At 39.3% G+C, this 20,047-nt stretch overlaps 1 protein-coding gene across 8 annotated transcripts in view; it reads right to left on the bottom strand.

The window, feature by feature from the left end:
* The window catches only part of NSD1 (nuclear receptor binding SET domain protein 1), a 153,366-nt gene that overhangs the window by 7,005 nt on the left and 126,314 nt on the right, over positions 1 to 20,047 (bottom strand). For all 8 annotated transcript variants that reach the window (XM_070793315.1, XM_070793318.1, XM_070793314.1 and 5 more), the window contains 7 exons: positions 19,522 to 19,727; positions 16,312 to 16,424; positions 11,345 to 11,614; positions 8,947 to 9,063; positions 7,569 to 7,710; positions 3,225 to 3,331; positions 1,170 to 1,374 (listed from right to left, as the gene is read on the bottom strand). In XM_070793315.1, coding sequence (XP_070649416.1) covers positions 1,170 to 1,374; positions 3,225 to 3,331; positions 7,569 to 7,710; positions 8,947 to 9,063; positions 11,345 to 11,614; positions 16,312 to 16,424; positions 19,522 to 19,727 — 1,160 coding nt within the window. The remainder of the gene's footprint in view (positions 1 to 1,169; positions 1,375 to 3,224; positions 3,332 to 7,568; positions 7,711 to 8,946; positions 9,064 to 11,344; positions 11,615 to 16,311; positions 16,425 to 19,521; positions 19,728 to 20,047) is intronic.

The raw sequence follows: 20,047 nt of genomic DNA, 5'->3' as shown, positions 1-20,047 counted from the left end.
ACGTGGCCTTTAAATATTTAACTCTAGGGGGAAAACATCAGCCAATTAAACTGCTTACTTCATTGTTACTAGGAATAGGGAGTAGATACACACGGTGAACAATGGAAACAGATTTCTCTCTGCTCAACATTAAAACTGGAAATTAGAACAAATTTAATCTGTGTTGTCTACAAAGAATCAGCAGAAAAGACCCAAAGCCAACCTAAGCTGTTCTCTTTTATCCTCATTTCATGATACCAGAGTCTCTGACATGGACAGCTGTTTCCATCCCAGCTCCTTCCAAGTGAACTATGCTAGAGTTCACTCCTGGCTCTAGAATTGGCAAGATGAGGTCTATCACAACCCATGCCAGCTATGACCCCGAGTAATTGCTTCTGAAACAATTCCCCATTTCCTGGCACTGAAATCAGTGTTATGGCCTTGCCCCCAAGGTATCTCAGTTTCTATTATTTCATTATCCTGGCAACCACATACTGAAGAAAACCTAATTTTCAGACAAACTCCTCTCACTCCCAACCCAAAGTTCTCTTTCTGCAGTTCCCAGAAGCAGGCCGCTAATGGTGCGTGTCACCCAGAATAGTTTCTCACCTTTGTTGTTTAAAATACATAGCACACACCCAAATCCCTGAACTCCTCTTACGTCAAATTATCATCCAAAGATCAGTGACAATTTTTCAAGCCACATATTTCTGAGTACCACACCTGCTTGCATAGGTTCTCCTGTGTTTACTAACACAACTGCATCTCTTTCAGAGGGAAGTGAGCCAGAGGGGGCTATAATCACCTAGAAGCTCCACTCTTTCTCAGCGTCTCTTTCTCTAGAGAGTGAACATGATGTAGTGGGCTTAAAGTCAGAAAACTTGTGGCTTCAAGCCAGTCCCTGCATCTATACGCTTTAATGTGACAAGTCAAGACTCAAGTTTCCTCATCTGGAACATGGGAAGGTAAAAAGGCCTCATCTTTACGGGCTGGTGGGAGGATAAACTAACGTAAAATGCTTCATGGAGCAAATGAGTTTCTGTTCCCTTTTCTATAGTCTTTGTTGTCATTTATTTTGATAGTGAGAACATGAACCATACCACCCCTCAATATTATGCATGGGAAGACCAAAGGGCTCTGAGAATTCTAGCGGAGAACAAAGAGAACTCTAAATGGATTTTGGCACCAACCTGCTGGTCGCTTGGTTAGATTGAGACAGTCTGCATGGTAAACTTTGGGGCAGCCTGGCTTCTTACAAGAGACGAGCTGGCCAGCATCCCCACAGCTGAAACATTCATCCTCTCGCTCCTTTGTGACTTCACCCTGGGTTCTGCGCTTCCCCTGTTGCTTCTTCTTGAATTTCTTTGACTTTTCCTCTGTGGCAATGGGTTGATTCTAGAGGTCAAATATTGTTGACACATTAGTTGTATGATCTTGACCAGGTTAACTAATCTCTCTGTGCTTCAGACTCTCCTCTGGAAAGACAGTCCTCATAGACTATTGTGAAGATAAAAAAATGCAGAAAAAGGCACAGGGCATATCATTGGTACCCAATAAATGGTAGCACTAAGTGTATCTGACATCAACTACTCCTACCACCTGAGTGCAATAAAAGAGAAATATGCTGCTTTATGTTGACACACAAGACTGGTATTAAAGATCATCCTTTAATGATACGTTTTATTTTTATTCTTAAGTTTGTCTAATTTCAAAACTAAGGGAGACTTCTCTGGGTCACACACATTTCTAAATTTATTCAACAAACCTTCACTGAGCTCTTCATATGAGCCATGTTCCAGCAAGACACAGAAAACTAGTGTGTGGTCTTTGCGTTTTTATCTACATCAATTTAGGTTCGTATCCACCACTTGCCAAGACAGACCCTGGAGCAGCCAGCAGGTCTACTGTGTGCTCCCTGCAGCCCACATGCGGCCACCAAACTGCATGGTTTTATCACATTATTTACCTTGGCCTAGAAACATCCAGGACCAATCCAGTTTATTGCCAGCCCACAGTGATCTCCTCCCATTTCTAAACTTCTGTTCTCAAATTTCTCTCTCACTGATTCACCTGTGAAGTGCTACACAGACCTTAAGGATACAGAAACAGACATCCCAAGTACACCAAACACCATTAAATTCTGTTACTATTTTAATTTACAGGGACTAAATCCACTGAATACCTTAAGAAACAAGACCATTTAACCAACCAACAAAACAAAAAACAAAATCCAATATACATTTTCTTATTTAATAGATAAAAGAATAATTACTGGGTGTTCTTCATATATTATAGGTCAAAATGATCCTTTTATTAAATAGTTTCATGCTAATTTTCACTTTTCAGTTCTTAATGTTGACTTCACTATCAAAGACGTATAATAAGAAATACCCAATTGGAGTCACTGTGTACTTTGTATCAAAGTTAAACTTCAATTTTTAGCATGCTGTTACTTATGGTAAGAGTAACTCAGGAAGCATCCAGATAGTCACCTATTATGGTTCATTCAATATATAAAAACTTTAACAGTCATTGAAAATGATGGTTAATAAATAATGTAACAGCAAGAAAGTATTTTAAAATAATATCTATGAATTATAAACAACAATTTTTAACATAGAATTATAATTCAGTTAACGTATACATAAAAAAACAGGATATAAGATACAACAAAGTTTATACTCTGTTACATGGCACATGGTTAAGATTAAGGGTTCTTGTATGTATACACTGTTATTCAGCTATACTTCAATACAAAATAAAATGTTAAAAAAAAAAAAAAAAAGATTAAAGGTCCTTAAGAAAAAAATAAGGGTCCTATGTTTATCTACAATCTTATACTACATTTAGAATCTTAAATTCAATATCAGATTCTCTAATATCTTTAAAAAGAAAGACACAAAGAGAGACTGAGAATCTAAGTAGTTTCTTAGGAAATGTAAGACTGACTAAGAGCAATAGAGATATGGGAAGTAACCTACCTTATAGATTCCTATTTTACATCTTTTTTAGCTTCAAAGGTATCATTAATTAGAAGTCAGATTACTCAAAACACTTCAACAATACCCAAAGACCTTCTCTAGTGTACCAAACTGGTTATTAGAAGGCTTAAATTGCCAGTGTCCCTAATGACAAATATTCAATGTCATCATTTCAAACAGACACCTTCTTAAATACTCAGTCCTGCCAACAGGTTAGGAGAAATGACCACACCATTATCCTTGATGCAAACGTTTAACAGGTACCTTTGGCCTTACACCCAAAAAGCCACTGCAGTTTGGGGCTCCACATTTGCAAACGGTCTTTCCATTCCCAAGACATTCTAGATTGTAGTTGAAGGTAAGTTCAGTGCCTGCATAAGAGACCATGAAAATATTAGTATCAATAGTTTTAATTACAACAGTTCTGTATTAACCACAAAAGATACAGATAACCACAAAAGATACAGACTACCAAGAGAACAAGGTTAGTTTTTAAGAGGAATAAAAGGGGCATATTAACTTTAATCCCACTATATTAATAACATGTTAATGAATTTGAATCTAATAACAATATTAATCAACTAACGTAACTGAACAACAGAAAAACCTAACAAGTATGACCTAACAAGTAATACTTAAAACAATTTTTACCATCGAGGTGTTACCCAAGTTGTTTTGAATTTTTTTTCTAACCATTCAGATTCAAATTGTATTATTACCAAAAACAACAAAATGCGATTTATGCACTGATGTGCCAGGCATCGTGAAAGCTAAGTGTGAAGGAAGCCTGTCTGTCGTCTGTCCCAAAGTGAACATCTTACCTGGCAGCACTCGAGAGACAAGTCAATACAGAATAGTATTAGGAACTCTAGACAACAAGACCTAAGCCCTGGCTTTACATCCCAGTTACACCACAGTCTAGCTGGGTGAGCTGAGCCTGAGAGTCCATTTGTTAAATGCAGATAACAATCTTACAAGCTTACTGAGAATGACATACTGCACACAGCAGGAATATGTCAACTTTAATAGGAGAATTACAAATTTAACATACAAAAATTCCCCTTTTTCTCACAAGTGCATTTCATCAAAATTGAGAGCAAATAAATCACACAAACATTCAAAATCAAAGTGTGTTAGGGAAAGCCTAACAAACAGAAGAATTTTACAGAAATATACAACGAGACTGTCCCTGGGTAGGGGTAATGGCTTACCATTAATGTACAAAGTGATAATTCTTCAGTTAAAACTGTCAAAACTGAGGAAGATTTCCCACTGCAGAATGATATATCTTCTATCAGTGAGATTAATTAATATAGATTTTCATCTAATATTGGAAAGAGATTATTATTCCTTAAATTTGGTTGAGTAAATTATAAAGCAGCCGGCTTCTATTTAGGGATTTTAATGGTACTAATGCTAGAATTACTTGTGGCCTGGTAAGAGGTTCACATTGTGAAGAGCCTGAAGGACCCGAGACTGACCAAGGGCACCAGCAGGGTCACATCTAACCTCTCACGCCCACTGTGAACTTACTGGACTGAATGATGGGTACTTTTATTCACACTACCCTTTTTTAAAATTTTCTGAATATATAGCTGAATTTTCACAAATTTAATGGGCTTACAATGCAACTCAACCAAATACACAAGTATAAGATAGCAGGATACTTGTTATTACCTGCTGCTCACTCAGCATCCATTATACAAACAAAACTACAGGAGGGGTTAATCAGAGGGTATCAGTGTGCACACAGGAAAGCCATTCTAGAAAAGAGTCCAAAATACAGATATCTGCAATTTGGGGGGAGAACAAAGGGCACTGGAGAAGAGATAAACAAGGAATGAGAACAACACGTGGAAGATACCCCTGCAGTTTGGGAGGACAGGAACAAGGTCGGTCAGTTCCCACACAGCGCTAGGAGCAGAGAAATTTGTGGCTGCACATGGTAGAACAGGCATCCCCACAGACACAGACTAAAGTCTGAAGTGGAAGTGTGGTACTAAAAGCAGTCAGGACAGAGATAGGCACTGAAATCATATGACTAACATTTGAATAATTAATACAGAGGAACACTGCCCCTTCTTCCCCTAGGGTGATTAGAGAGAAAAACAGGTAAAAGATGGAGAGAAAGATAAGGGCAAAGAATGCAGACAACACAGGTATGATAACACATAATTTATAGTACTTTTTTAAGGATTGGACTTCCCTGGTGGCTCAGATAGTAAAGCGTCTGTCCACAATGCCGGAGACCTGGGTTTGATCCCTGGGTCGGGAAGATTCCCTGGAGAAGGAAATGGCAACCCACTCCAATACCCTTGCCTAGAAAATCCCATGGATGGAGGAGTCTGATGTCCATGGGGTCGCAAAGAGTCAGACACAACTGAGCGACTTCACTTTCATTTTGTAAGGATTAAACAGCAAGCTTGGAACAAAGTTTGGCATCTGATAAATGTAGCTCTTAACAGCATTCAGTTGATAATTCCTCTTACAAATCAGAAATCTACCCAATTTACTCTGAAGCCATCCATTCTAAAAACCTGGTACACACTATGATTTTTAAAATCAGTTTCATTTAGTCAGCAGAACATAAGTGCACAGTGATGCTCAAATATTGTTACTTTCATCATTTAATACCTCATATGAAGCAATGCAAAACAGGAGAAAGGAACTAGTGGCTCAATTTTAAAAACAGGAAAACTGTCAAATTTTAAAATTCTAAAGAGTCTAAAAGACTCCTGGGCAGCAGTATATTTAAATTAAAGAGAAAAAATATATGGGGGAGGAGGGGGGAAGAAGAGAGGAGAGGTTTTCTACAGATGAAAAAAAAGGGAACAGACAAAAAGCTGACCAAATTACTCTTTATTTCGATTAGTGTTTCTTGAGGTAAACATGAATAACACTGACTGGGCTCATATAGGATTTCCACTTTGAGAATCATTGGACTATGCTACTGTCAATTATGAACTGCCCAAGCCGAGAGTTGCCCTCCAAGGTGCAACAACAGCCAAGACAGAACTCAGGGTAACAATGCCGCAGCGGTTGCCCGCTGAGCACAGGGTGGGCACCCAGGGACGGGGGCCGCCAGGGGCTCCACCAGTACAGTCTGTTTTGACGAGAGGAAAAAAAACCCTACTCAGGCCAGTCTCATTTTGAGTTGGTGGGGGTGGGGGTGGGGCGGGTAGTAGAGAGAGAGAGAGAGACAGTGTATGTGTGCGCATGTGCTCAGTCTCTCAGTCGTGTCTGACTGTGCAACCCCATGGACTGTAGCCCACCAGGCTCCTCTATCCATGGGATTCTCCAGGCAGGAATACTGGAGTGGGTTGCCATGCCCTCCTCCAGGGGGATCGTTCCCACCCAGGGATGGAACCTGCATCTCTTATGTCTCCAGCACTGGCAGGAGGATTCTTTACCAGTAGCACCACCCGGGAGAGTGATCTTTAAACACTTTGCTAGTACTCCTGCAAAAACTTACTTTGAAAAATTAGGTATATCCTTACACTCAAACTTTACATAAGTCTAAATATTAAAAAAAAATTTAGAGCGTGTCATATAATATGTTTCAAATTTTTCATAAAAACCTTGACACTAAATATGAAGTTGCTTTAATTGATGGAAAATATCCATCATATACGTTTACGTTCAAACCTCTCAATCTTACCAGATGTACTTCCAGTTTACTAAACATCTGAATATTGTGCTGAACACAACAGGCTCACTTGTTCACTCTGAACTCGCAGAGGCATGGGCATCCAGGCCAGCCACAACATAAAAGTGCATTCTCCAAACATCCAGTTCTTTGACACCCAAGAGGTGAGGGATTTTGTTTTTCTTAGCTTTGGGCTCATAAACCATAAAGTTCAGATGGGTGAGAGATGGCTATTTGGTTTACAAAATGGATGAAAGTCAACTGTGAAAGGAAACCTAGACTGCTGACGATTTTTAAGGCAGCCCGATTTTTATGGAGTTCATATAAGTTATGGAAAGGTCTGGAAATTCATTCCTTTAAAACCATACAGGGAATTATCTGGCACTTCAGTGGTTAGGACTCAGTGCTTTCAATGTCACAGCCCCAGGTTCAATCCCTGGTTGGAGAGCTAAGATCCTGCAAGCTGCATGGTGCGCCTGGAGAGCATGCCCAAACCATCATGCTAAATAAAATTAGTCAGTCACAACAAAACAATTATTATATGACTGCACTTACATGAGATTCCTAGAGCAGCTAAAAAATCAGACCCAGAAGGTAAAATGGTGGTCACTAGAGGCTGGGGGAGTGGGGAAAGAGGGAATTTTTGTTTAATGGGTATCTTCAGTTCAGGAAAAGAAAAAGTGCTGGAGATGAATGGTAGTGATAGTTGTACAACAATGTGAATGGACTTAAACGCCACTGAACGGCACACTTTAAAATGTCTAAAATGGTAAATTTCAGGTTACATGTGTCTTACCATTCCACCACCAATAAGAACAGACCTGGTACCCGCCAGGCACCACCAATATAGTCTTGTGTCCTCGGGGGTTTGCAGCCTCATTTTGGATTACAGGACAAATGGGGTTTTTAGATAATAAAAACTGGTCCTAGTCCTGGTTCCAAAATCCTTAAATGAGTCTTACCTGCTTTAATGTCACTCAGGGCAAAAAGGCCAACCCGGGTGTCTCCATTCACAGACCACTTCTGTGTTTCACAGTTAGGCTGGCAGCAATGATTCATGAATCGAGCATAGTTTCCTTTGGGGCCAGCATCAATAATCCGGTCCTAGAATTCCAAGAGATGCTGTTCAGCAGACCTCCACTATTACTGAGTAAAATTAGAGTATTTTAATAAGCTGGAGTTTCTATTTGTAAACTTTGACTTTTCCAGAATGTAGTGCCTAGACTAGCTCTAGTTATCACCACCACGGAATCCACTAAAAACGCAAAGTCTTTGGTGGCACTTCAGAGATACTAAAGCAGGAACTCTGAGGCCCAGAAATCTATGTAGTAACAGCCCTCTCGGTGTATCCTCTTCTGAACCCTGGCTATACATTAGTAATCACCTAAGATTTTAATAATGACATCCAGACCTCATCCCAAATGATCAGAGAACCTTGAGCTGAGGATCTCACAAACCATCAAAGTACAACTGGGTAAATACAAAGTTTCACACTAAGAAAAGTCTATTATAAAAGCTGGGGACAGGGCAAAACCTAACAGAACCCAATACTCACATACAAAGAGGAATCTCAGCATACACAGAAACAAAATGCATTAGGATGCCAGAATTAGAAATAAATCCCATAAGCAACAAGGTCCCACTATATACAGCATAGGAAACTATATTTAATATCTGGTGATAAATCATAATGGAAAAACATATGTATATGTATAACTGAATTACTTTGCTGTACAGAAATTAACACACCATTGTAAATCAACTACACTTCAATAAAATATTTTTAAAATAATAAATTTTAAAAAAGAAATATGAAACATGTTGGAAATGACATATGGAAAAAAATTAAAAATCCCAAATATAATTCCAGACACTAGTGGAACACAGCTCATCAGAAATTTCAATAATTGGAGAGCTGACTTGGGTTTGTAAGATTGAGTTCTATAGTCAATTTTTATGACTTTCTCAATGTACTAACTAAATATTAACAAGTCAGTGTTTCAATCTGTAAAATAAACAGTAAAATAATTATTATTTATTTTTCTGGCTTCAAGTTTTAATCTTATAGGAAAAACACTAAAAGAAATCATCCCAAACTTATGTTGGACAGTTGAAAAGCAGCTTTAGTGCCTTTTGCTCATGGATATACAGCTAGAAATGAGTAACCTTATCCAACTCCAGGACCCTGAGCAAGCAATTCCTATGAACATGGGGGAAAGACACTGTTTTATGCAGTAAAACCCTTTTTAGGCATGTATGACATGCCTACACAGAATAGCTGGGACAACACTAATTAAAAACAAGCTTATAACAGCGGAAATAGCACTTTCCATTACTTACTTTGTCTAGAGTTAGCATATAAAAATTTGTGATATCATGTTCTTGGGCATAACGGATTCGAGCTCTGCACTCTTCTTCATCTATTAGCTCACCCACATATTCATTCACAAATTCACCCTGGAACGAGAAATGACTTAAATGGCAAAAAGTGCCAACAGTGTTCATAGGTATACCTTATTTTTAAAAAATTAAAGAAAGTAATAGATTCACAAAAGCTTCCCTGGTAGCTTAGACAGTAAAGTGTCTGCCTGCAATGCAGGAGACCTGGGTTCAATCCCTGGGTTGGGAAGATCCCCTGGAGACGGAAATGGCAATCCACTCCGGTACCCCTGCCTGGAAAGTTCCATGGACGGAGGAGCCTGGTAGGCTACAGTCCATGGAATCGCAAAGAGTCAGACATGACTGAGTGACTTCACTCTGTACTTTTGTACTTAACAAAGGTTGTGGCTCAGATGGCAAAGAATCTGCGTGCAATGCAGGAGACCCAGGTTTGATCCCCAGATCAGGAAGATCCCCTGGAGAAGGGAATGGCTACTCCAATAGTCTTGCCTAGAGAATTCCATGGACAGAGGAGCCTGGGGGGGCTATAGAGTCAGACAGGACTAAGCGACTAACACATTCACTTCACTTATTCAAGATAAAACATAAATATGATGCTTCAACTATTAAACAGTAAGAATGATCTCCCCACTCGTACCACAGCCAGCAGCAGAAAACTTGGAATTCACCTTAAGATCAAAATGGATGTTAAATAAACTAAAGCTCCACTATAATGGTTTATCCCTTTACCTATCTAAGAACCTAAAAGTCAATTTTCCTAAACTATATTCTTTTTTCATGGAACATGCCCTGCCTACTGCCCATCCACATTTCACACCACTGTCCTAATTATTCAGTATACTACTGTCATACTGGTTTTCTTATGTGTTGTCCCCTCTACCCAAAATGCTAAAATGTTCCACCAGCTTAAGCCAACAACTATTTATCTTTCAAGTCTCAATTTAAAATATTCTCAGAGATAAGCTAGCTTCAGGCCCTTTGTCACATGCCTACAGAACCCTTTATGCTTCCACAGTGAGTGATTACTTGTTCAATATCTCTCTCCATCTAGAAAGTAAACTTTAGGAAAGTATGGAACATGTCTTTCTTACTGAACACTGCATCACACAGCAACATGCCTGGCACAAAGGAGATATACAATAGTTACTCAGCAAATGACTAAAGGAGACCAACCAAGTCATATTCACCTCCTTTCCTAGAAATAAACTTCAATAAAATTCTTCAGAAAATATAACCAGAGTAAGACTTATTACATTCAAATGTCAAATATGATTTATTCCACTCAGAGACTGTATGCTGCTGCTAAGTCACTTCAGTCATGTCGGACTCTGTGCAACCCCATAGACGGCAGCCCACCAGGCTCCCCCGTCCCTGGGATTATCCAGGCAAGAACAGTGGAGTGGGTTGCCAATTCCTTCTCCAATGTATGAAAGTGAAAAGTGAAAGTGAAGTCTCTCAGTCGTGTCCGACCCTCAGCGACCCCATGGACTGCAGCCCTCCAGCTCATCTGTCCATGGAATTTTCCAGGCAAGAGTACTAGAGTGGGGTGCCATTGCCTTCTCCCAGAGACTGTATAATACTATCTATTTATCAGAAATTTGTAGGTCCTTCCAAGTTTCAAGTTGAAGATGTTACTGCATTTTCATTAGAGAAGACCTAATCCTCTTTTCCTTCATGTTCTATGAACCCAAACCTATTTTTATCTAAGTAAAAATAAACTTTATTTCATTAGTTGATGATTAACACCTGTATCACACTCTTTCTATTCTCTCTAACTACAAGTTACAGGATTTCCACAAATGAGTGGACAAAACCATAGTATCTCTATGAATTTCCCTCATTTTTTTCATCCTCATACATAATGAACATGATCAGTAAGTGAACATCATATAGAAAAGAGACCATATAGTCTACAAGTCGGAGAAGGCAATGGCACCCCACTCCAGTACTCTTGCCTGGAAAATCCCATGGATGTGGGAGCCTGGTAGGCTCCAGTCCATGGGGTCGCTAAGAGTCAGGCATAACTGAGCGACTTCACTTTCACTTTTCACTTTTATGCAGTAGAGAAGGAAATGGCAACCCACTCCAGTGTTCTTGCCTGGAGAATCCCAGGGACGGGGGAGCCTGGTGGGCTGCCGTCTATGGGGTCGCACAGAGTCGGACACGACTGAAGCGACTTAGCTGCAGCAGCAGCAGTCTACAAGTCTCTCAATTTTTGAAGGATATGGCAAGATATTATAATAAGGCTAATCCTTACACTTTAATATTAATCAGAAGAATTACTTGTATTAAGCAATTGCAAAGAAGGAAAAAAAAACTGAAGATTAAGTTTCCTCACCTTTTTAATATCTGTTTTTGTTCGGAGACCCCAGCCCCTCTGTAATGTGCGAAAAATTTCCACCTCTGGGTACTGGCGCTTGGTAAAGCACTGGTTCTGGCAGCGACCTCCAGCAGGGCACACGGTAGGGTGGCACTCATACAGCAGCATGCGGTTGATGCACTCAGAGTCTATGCCGCAGGGGTTCTCATCCGTGGCTTTACAGTTGCAACGGGGGATCTCAGACAAGTCTGCAGTGAAGATTTGTACCCTGCCAATAGGACGGTTCACCTGGAGAAGAAACACATACTACAGTACATCAGGCAAGTCAACTAAGGACAGTTCAGCGCCTGTGAAAGGCAGATTTCTTTAAAGTTGAACATCACATTTTACATGATTTTGAATTATCAAGATTTGGCAGGATTATTCATAACATCTAAAATATGGCAACAACGCAAGTGTCCACCAGTACATGAATAGATAAGCAAAATGTGGTAAAAATAATGGAGTATTATTCAGCTTAAAAATGAAGGAAATTTGACACACAATACGCAACATGGATAAACCTGGAGGACATTATGTTAAACGAAATAAGTTAGTCAAAACAAACAAATACTTATACCACATAGATACAAAGAGATAATGGCAATAGTTATACACATGAATGCATTTAATGCCACTGAAATGTATAGTTAAATATGGTTAAGATAAAAAAAAACCTATGTATCTATATTTTTACAATTAAAAAGGTGAAGGAAATAAAAATCTAGGCAGTTTGATATAAAAATAAAGCCTCACTCAATACATAAAATATAAATACCACAAATAGAAAAAAAAAAAAAAAAAATCATCTCTGGGCTACCCCAGTGGCCCAGTGGATCAGAATCTGCCTTCCAATGCAGGAGACATGGGTCTGATCCCCGATGTGGAAAGATCCCACATGCCACAGAGCAACTAAGTCCACGCACCACAACTATTAAGGCTGTGCTCTAGAGCTGGGAGCCACAATTACTGAGCCCACGTGCCACAACTATAGAAACCTACACAGCCTACAGCCCACGCTCCAAAACAAGAGAAGCCACCGCAGTGAGAAGCCCTTACGTTGAAAGAAGAGTAGCCCCTGCTTGTCCCAACTAGAGAAAGCCCATGCATAATGAAGACAGAGAAAAGCCTGCATAGCAACGAAGACCCAGCACAGTCTAAATAAACATTTAAAAATAAATCATTTCTAAAAAATTCATAATTTCCAGCCTGGGTTTCCCTGGTAGCTCAGTGGCAAAGAAACCAATTGCCAATTCTGGAGACAAGAGTTCCATCCTTGGGTCGGGGAAGATCGCATAGAGAAGGAAATGGTAATCCACTCCAGTATTCTTGCCAGGAAAATCCATGGAGAGAGGAGCCTGGCAGGCTACAGTCCATGGGATCACAAAACAGTCGGACACAACTGAGCAACTAAACAAGCGAAGTCAATTGTAAATTTGAGTTTCCGCTACTGCCACATGGTGGCGCCACATTAGCTTCTATATTAAAAAAAAAAAATTCACCTTTCTCAAGTGGTAAATCTTTAACATGAAAAGGTCTCTGAGTAATTGAGTTACAATATATGAAGATATATTTTAAAATTGACTATCACAACTTGAAATCTTTTTAATAGACTACAACAATGTCACCTAAGCATTCATTTTTAGTGGTGCTAGTCCTGAATATCCAATGTGGTAGAACAGAGGCCAATTGCTATGATACTGAAGCCATTACTTACTAACAACAGTGTCGGAAAAAAGTAGACATTCCACAATACAGAGAGACTTATGCACTATAAGAATGAGTCCTGGGGACCTCCCTGGTGGTCCAGTGGGAGACTCAATGCTTCCAATGCAGCGGTCGGTGGTTCAATCCCTGGTAGGGGAACTCAGACCCTATGTGTCCAGCTACATAGCCAGGGGTGGGGGATTGGGAGTCTGGGATTAGCAGATGCAAACTATTATATATAGGATGGATAAACAACAAGGTTCTACTACATAGCACAGGGAACAATACTCAATACCCTGTGATAAACCATAATGAAAATCCATGTTTTATATATATAAAACTGATTCATTTTGCTATAGGCAGAAATTAACACAACACTGTAAATCAACTATACTTCAATAAAATTAAAGGAACGAGTTTCCTCTACTTGATATTATCTAAATGGGAACAGTCAAATCACGAGTCTTCAAAAACCTATCCTATACATAAAATTTGATTGTCCAGGAATTGCATTATTTGGTGAGTCAATTTTTACTTGCAAGACCTAAATTCCAAGACTGTTGTGGGGAATAATCTACAATCTGTGTGTAAAAATATACTGTCTTCAAATGTTCTCCAGAACAACTTAAAATGACAGTAAGTCTCACTGCCAGATCTCTTCCCAGCTTCTTCAAAATACTGGTAAATGCTTGACAATGGAGGAGCACTCTCACCACATGCCACTGCAAACCACAGACCTACTAAGGCATACTCCAAGGCGGCAGACCAGGGCTGAGCTCAATCACCTGGTCCCACATAGGGCCATCTGAATATTCACCTTGATTCAAGGTTATCTTTACCTGACACTCCCCATCCAAAATAGTTGCATTCTACTCCTTTTTTCTACATAAAGGTATGTTTCAATCATTCTTCCTTGACATCTGATCTAAACTGATATTAATCTCAAATAAGTTTCTTGCCTAACATAATATAAAGCAAGACAAAACCCCATACATGGTTAAGTAAGAACAACATAGATATATATTTGTAGCATTTACACTCACTCTGGGCTGGGGATTGACAAACCTTTTCTGTAAAGGGTCAGACAGTAAATATTTTATGTCTTCAGGACATAGATCTCTGGTGCATGTTGCTCAACTGTCACTGTAGCTCCGAAGAAGGAGCAGACCACATGTATATGAACAAGCATGGCTGGGTGCCAATAAAGCTTTAATTATGGACACTACTATTTGAATTTCATAAAATCTTCATGTGTTAGAAAAAACTCTTTGGAAAAAAAAAGTTCTTCTGGACCATGCATGGTAGGCCAGAGTTGGGACTATAATTTACCAACCCCTGGTTTAATCTTTTCCCTGGAAATACATCTTTGTTTTAAAGATGGAGAAAGAAGGTGGTGTCTAAATTTTATGATTAGATCACACAGGACATTAGTTGGTCTCTCAATACTCACGTTCAATATGGTTGACAAGCTACCCTGAAGTGCCTAACTTCTGTTATATGTGACATCTATGACTGTGGAAACAGGAATTACTTTCCCTTTTATTGAGGATGAACTACAATTCAGTGTTGTGTTTCCATGAACAATTAACTCCATTTAACTCTCAGTCTTTGCAATTTTAAGTTTTCTTTTTTCTTTTCCAATAGTTTTAACTATTTGTAAGGACTGATATTTTAACTCATTCTATATTGCATACTACCAGGCAGATCCATTATGCTCTTTTATAAATTTAAGCTTCATTATGGAGTTTCAGTGTTCTAAACACTAAATGTTTAGTGTTTCCTTTTCCTGTATCTCATAATTCTTTACTATTTCATCACCCCATTTTGTTACTCAATGATTCCCAACTATTCTAAAAAAGACAAAAATAAGTGGAAGAACGACAGAATCGTAAAGGCTTGATGGGACAGTGAAACAGGCACAGTTTAGTTTCTGCACGGCATTACTCAAAGTACTATAATATCTTTCCAGAAAGCAGAGAAGACAGGAGATAATATCAGTATACCTTTAGTGGGATTGTTCGACTTAGCAAGTAAAAATCTAGGACATACAACTGAATTTGAACTTCAGATAAATAACAAAATAGTTTAAGAATGTCCCACAGACATTAAACACTTAAACACACTAGATTCTAAAAATGGTGGTGAAATTGATCTCTAAGTGAAAACCTCAGACTTCAGAAACTCAAAAAAAAAAAAAAATCAATGAGTACACAACTAATTCATTACCAATGACAAAAATAAATATATATAGTTGTCTTATCCAGGAATGACAAACATTTCACAATAAGAACTTGGGCAATTTCATTTTGTTAATAGAGCTTACAGTATTCTTTCATGTGGTCTGATATTTGAGCACCAAAACTAACTTGATTAAAAGGTTTTCAAAAGATGTTTTAGTACTTAGTAAATTAAATTCTTCACTGGGCTTCCCTGGTAGCTCAGATGGTAAAGCGTCTGCCTACAATGCAGGAGACCCGGGTTCGATCCCTGGGTCGGGAAGATCCCTTGGAGAAGGAAATGGCACCTCACTCCAGTATTCTTGCCTGGAACATCCCATGGACAGAGGAACCTGGTAGGCTACAGTCCATGGGGTCGCAAAGAGTCGGACACGACTGAGCGACTTCACTTCACTTCAAATACTTCACTAAGATTTCTAATACGTTTGTTCCTCACTATTCCTTTATTTTTACCTCTGTAAATTCTTCATAAAAATGACTGAACAATTACAAATACACAAGGTCTACCAGACCCAGATGATAAATGACAATGACTCTTTTACCAAGTAGACTAGCATACCTAAGTACACTTAACATGAATTCTTGTGACTTTGGGAATTCTAGTCAGACTAGTCACCTAAAATATCTTTAGTATCAGCTACTACCAGAAGAAATTATCATGTGTATTATTCGCACTATCTCAGGGCCGTTTATCATTTTTTATCATGGCTCTTTGGTGCCTGCCATTCAAACCGCAAGATGTTGACTGTGAACAGAATCTATTCCATTCACTTTATGAAGACTTTCCAAAGCAACAATAAAACAGTATCATCAGACAGTTGATTTTATAAAATATCAATACAAACAATGTCCTAAAAATGGTCCTCTGGCACTTTGTTCTTGTATTCCTTTAAGCTCATGCCTCTACCTAAAAGCAACTGTGTTTGTGCTTCCAGTTCTCACCATGAACAGAGTGGGAAGGGGGCAACCTATCACATGGTCGCTCCTGAAGTCTGTTCTCACCTTTATATGTTTGTAAGGTGGTGGCTTCTTGTCATTCTTTCGATCTTCCTGCAGCTGTCTTAGCTCTTTTTGGGCCTTCAACTCCTCAAACCTTGCTGCAGCTTCCTGAAGAGCTAAGAAAACACAACACAGTCACTTTCTCTCTGGGTAGAGTGATTTTGCCTTTTCTCCATTATAAGTTGGAGAAAATTCATGTTTTAGACAAAAATCTAAGACATACATACAATTTCTATTTTCAAGTAAGTCACAGTCCCCAGGGTATTCATATATGGCATTAAAATAAAACATAACACATTACTCAATGGCCCTATATGGACTACCAGTTTCAAAGGAAAATTTAAAACAAAACAAAAACATAGTTAAATAATCTGAAAAAGCTCACATATAATATCTCCTAACAACAACCAGTCTGCATCCACTCAGCAATGTCACTGCCTAGAACCCCAATTCTTTTCCTCAGACCCCAATTTTCTGCTTCCACAAATTACGTGCCTCATAGGTGTCCAGAAAATATAGTGTGTTCCTTTGGAAGAAATGAAACTTGAAGTTTTCTTTTTCTTCCTATCTATTCTCTGGAACACCTAGCCTACTCTTCTTCTAAAACTCATTCTGTAAGTATCAGTGGTTATCCCAATACAGCTTCCTAGGTGGCATCAGTGGTAAAGAACCCGCCTGGCAATGCAGGAGACAGAAGAGACTTGGGTTTGATCCCTGAGTAGTAAAGATCCCCTGGAGGAGGGCATGGCAACCCATTCCAGGATTCTTGGCTGGAGAATGCCATAGACAGAGGAGCCTGACAGGCTGCAGTCCATGGGGCCACAATGAGTCAGACACAACTGAGTGACTAACACACACACACACACACCAACCCTAACACAAAGACAGATCTTCACAGCTCATCTTCATTCCAGTCCTGTACTTTCATATGTTTAAAAGACTGGAGTATCTGAAAAGTCCAACAAAAACCCTAAGAATCTCATTCTTCTCCACTTAAAATTTTAATTAATCACTCTTGATTCAGGTTAAAAACTCTGAAAAGAATTCCAAAATTTCCCAGTTTCTTCTGTTGCTCTCGCCATGATCTGTCAAAACAATAAAGAATATCTTCCCTCTGATTCACCCCTTCTTTCTCCATTTCCTCATTACCATCCAGCAGTTTATGTTGCCTGCAGTTGTTTCCTCCTTCCTTTATCCTATTATTTGGCATGTGCTACCTAGCTGATCTACTTACTGTCTAAATAATCTGAAAAAGCTAAATACCCATCATCCTCTCCACCCCACGGACTAGTCCCTGTGACAGTCACATCATCTCTGCTTCAAACTACTAAAACAGCTATCTCATCGACATTTCTGGCTATATAGCCTCTCACTTTCCATGGTCCTGAAATTCTACTCAGACTGAGACTTATAAAAATCTGTTCTGACCATGTAACTAAACTACCTTATCAGTAAACAGTGGTACTCGCCCAACCCTACGCTTAAACTCTACCAAATACTTAGAGATCACTAACTCATCATGTTAGACTCAAGGTGCACTTTTACATACGCTGTCTTCTTGTTACATTTTAATGTAACTTTTTCATAGTCAGTGTAGTGGTTAAGAGTGTGGATTCTGAGGTCCAACTGCTAGAGTATGAAATCTTCCCATATCACTTACTGGCACAGGAACTTTGGGCAACAAATTAAACTTCCTTTTGGCCATGCCATGTAGCTCGTAGGATCTTGGTTCCCTGACCAGATACTGAACCTGGCCCCTCAGCAGTGAAAACACATTGTCCTAATCACCAGAGAATTTTCCCAATTTAACTTTTATGTGCCTCAGTTTCCTCATTAGAAGATAAAGATAATAGCATCTAACTTATAGGGTTGCCTCAAAGATTTAAAGTGGGAAAACAAACTTTGAATAGGGACTGGCAAACAAAAAATGGTAATTATCTTGAAAGCATCACTTAAGAAAGAAGTCATCCACGACTTCCATACTGTCATCCTCAGCACTGTTTTGCATGCTCTTGGTTGGCTCCCACAGCATAGCATGCACATTTCTGCCACAACACTCTCAAAGAACAACCATTTGACTGTGTCCTCCCACAAAACCTTGTGTTCCTTAAAGGCAGAGGCATCCAGCCAGCCGAAGTTCAAGGCATAGAGAGCAGAATCACAGAGCTTCAGCAGGCTCAGATTTGCAATATTTCCTACACTCCAACTTCAGCCCTAGCCTTGATGGTGGCCAGCTCTACACAGGCAAAGATGTTGGTCACTTGGTCCTTGACCACCTGAGAGTCTAAGGCTCAAGACCAAAACTCCTGTAGTATTAGTACTGACAGCCCATATCTGCACAGAAAGCACATTCCAACAGGTAAATGAGGACCCTTGAAATAACAGGAGGCAAACAAAACTTCTGTCAAACTTGTTCCTTATGTACATCATCTTCATTCCCCATCTAAGAAGTTCTACCTGCTTGGAATCTCTTCACCTCATTATGTAGACAAAATATTACACATCACTGTCCAAACATATTCAAATAATAAGAGATACCTGTATTGCCTTTTAAAGGACAGCTAAAGGAAGAAGCTAATTATCATCGATGGGATACCAACTATATGTGTTGCAGGCTGATTTTTATATTATCTCACTGAATTCTCAAAGCAACTCTTACTCATTACATAGGGAGAGATATCGCTGTCAGACCCTCCTGGCCTCAAAAAAGCCTCTTCCCCTTCACTGCTAGGCCAGCTTAAAAAAAAACTCTTGATTTAGAAAATGTATGTGCTTTCACTATCTTACATTGTTCTAAAATTTTGGTTGAATTTCATTTCTTCTTAACAACAACAACAAAAAAAACAACTCTCCTTGGAACAAATGTAGCTCTGCTAGAGATTCTGGTCCTTGCCAAGCAAACTGAAGTATTTATTCTATAAAACAGTTCCAAAACTCCAGTACTTACTTGATGGGATGCTGATAAAACAGGATTGATAAGAAACACCCCTTAAGGAAATTCTAGTTAAGTAAAGGTTAGCTTCAAAAATACTGATTTATATGGGTCAACTTGTCTGCAAAATTCTATAGCTGCAGCCACATACTGCTCCAGAGGGTAGAACACAGCTGCTAATAGACTGTATATAAATTCTAAAACATTTAATTCAAACAGAGAGCAGATACTCAGGCAACAGAGATCTACATTGGCCTAAGAAACAAAAAAGATAAAGTTACCTTTTTTGTATGTCCCGTCGACTCCTTTGCCCATCTTATCCTTGCTGCTCACATCCCCCTCCATGTAAGGAAAGACTCGGGCCTGGTGAGTCCACAGATAGTCATTAGACCCAAAGAAGAGCACAGGGAACTCGCCTACATCATGTCTCATCTTGTCAATATTGGAAGGTACAGCTCGAGGATGGCAGATCTCAGCTGGCCACCACCTGGAAAATGTAAAAACAAGGAAGAAAACCTCTAGAAGGCTGCAAGGCACTAAAAAGAATCCTACTTTGGAGAGAGGAATAAAGAATAGCAATGTCTCCCTAACCTACATTAATGTCTGACCCAGGGCATCCTTACAATATAACTAGAGAAGAAACAAGCAGTATGTGCCAAAAGCCTGGAGAGGCCGCCCTCACGCACATGCTCACAGACCCAAACATATGCCCTCAGATTGCTGTTCTACGTCAAGGAATGTATAATAGGAAGTAATTAGAGACATGGACAAAACTTTACGACTATAGTGTTCACTGAGGAATCTGAA

Source organism: Bos indicus, chromosome 7, assembly GCF_029378745.1.
Source record: "Bos indicus isolate NIAB-ARS_2022 breed Sahiwal x Tharparkar chromosome 7, NIAB-ARS_B.indTharparkar_mat_pri_1.0, whole genome shotgun sequence".
Classification (NCBI taxonomy): domain Eukaryota; kingdom Metazoa; phylum Chordata; class Mammalia; order Artiodactyla; family Bovidae; genus Bos; species Bos indicus.
This window is presented reverse-complemented; position numbering and strand designations above follow the sequence as displayed.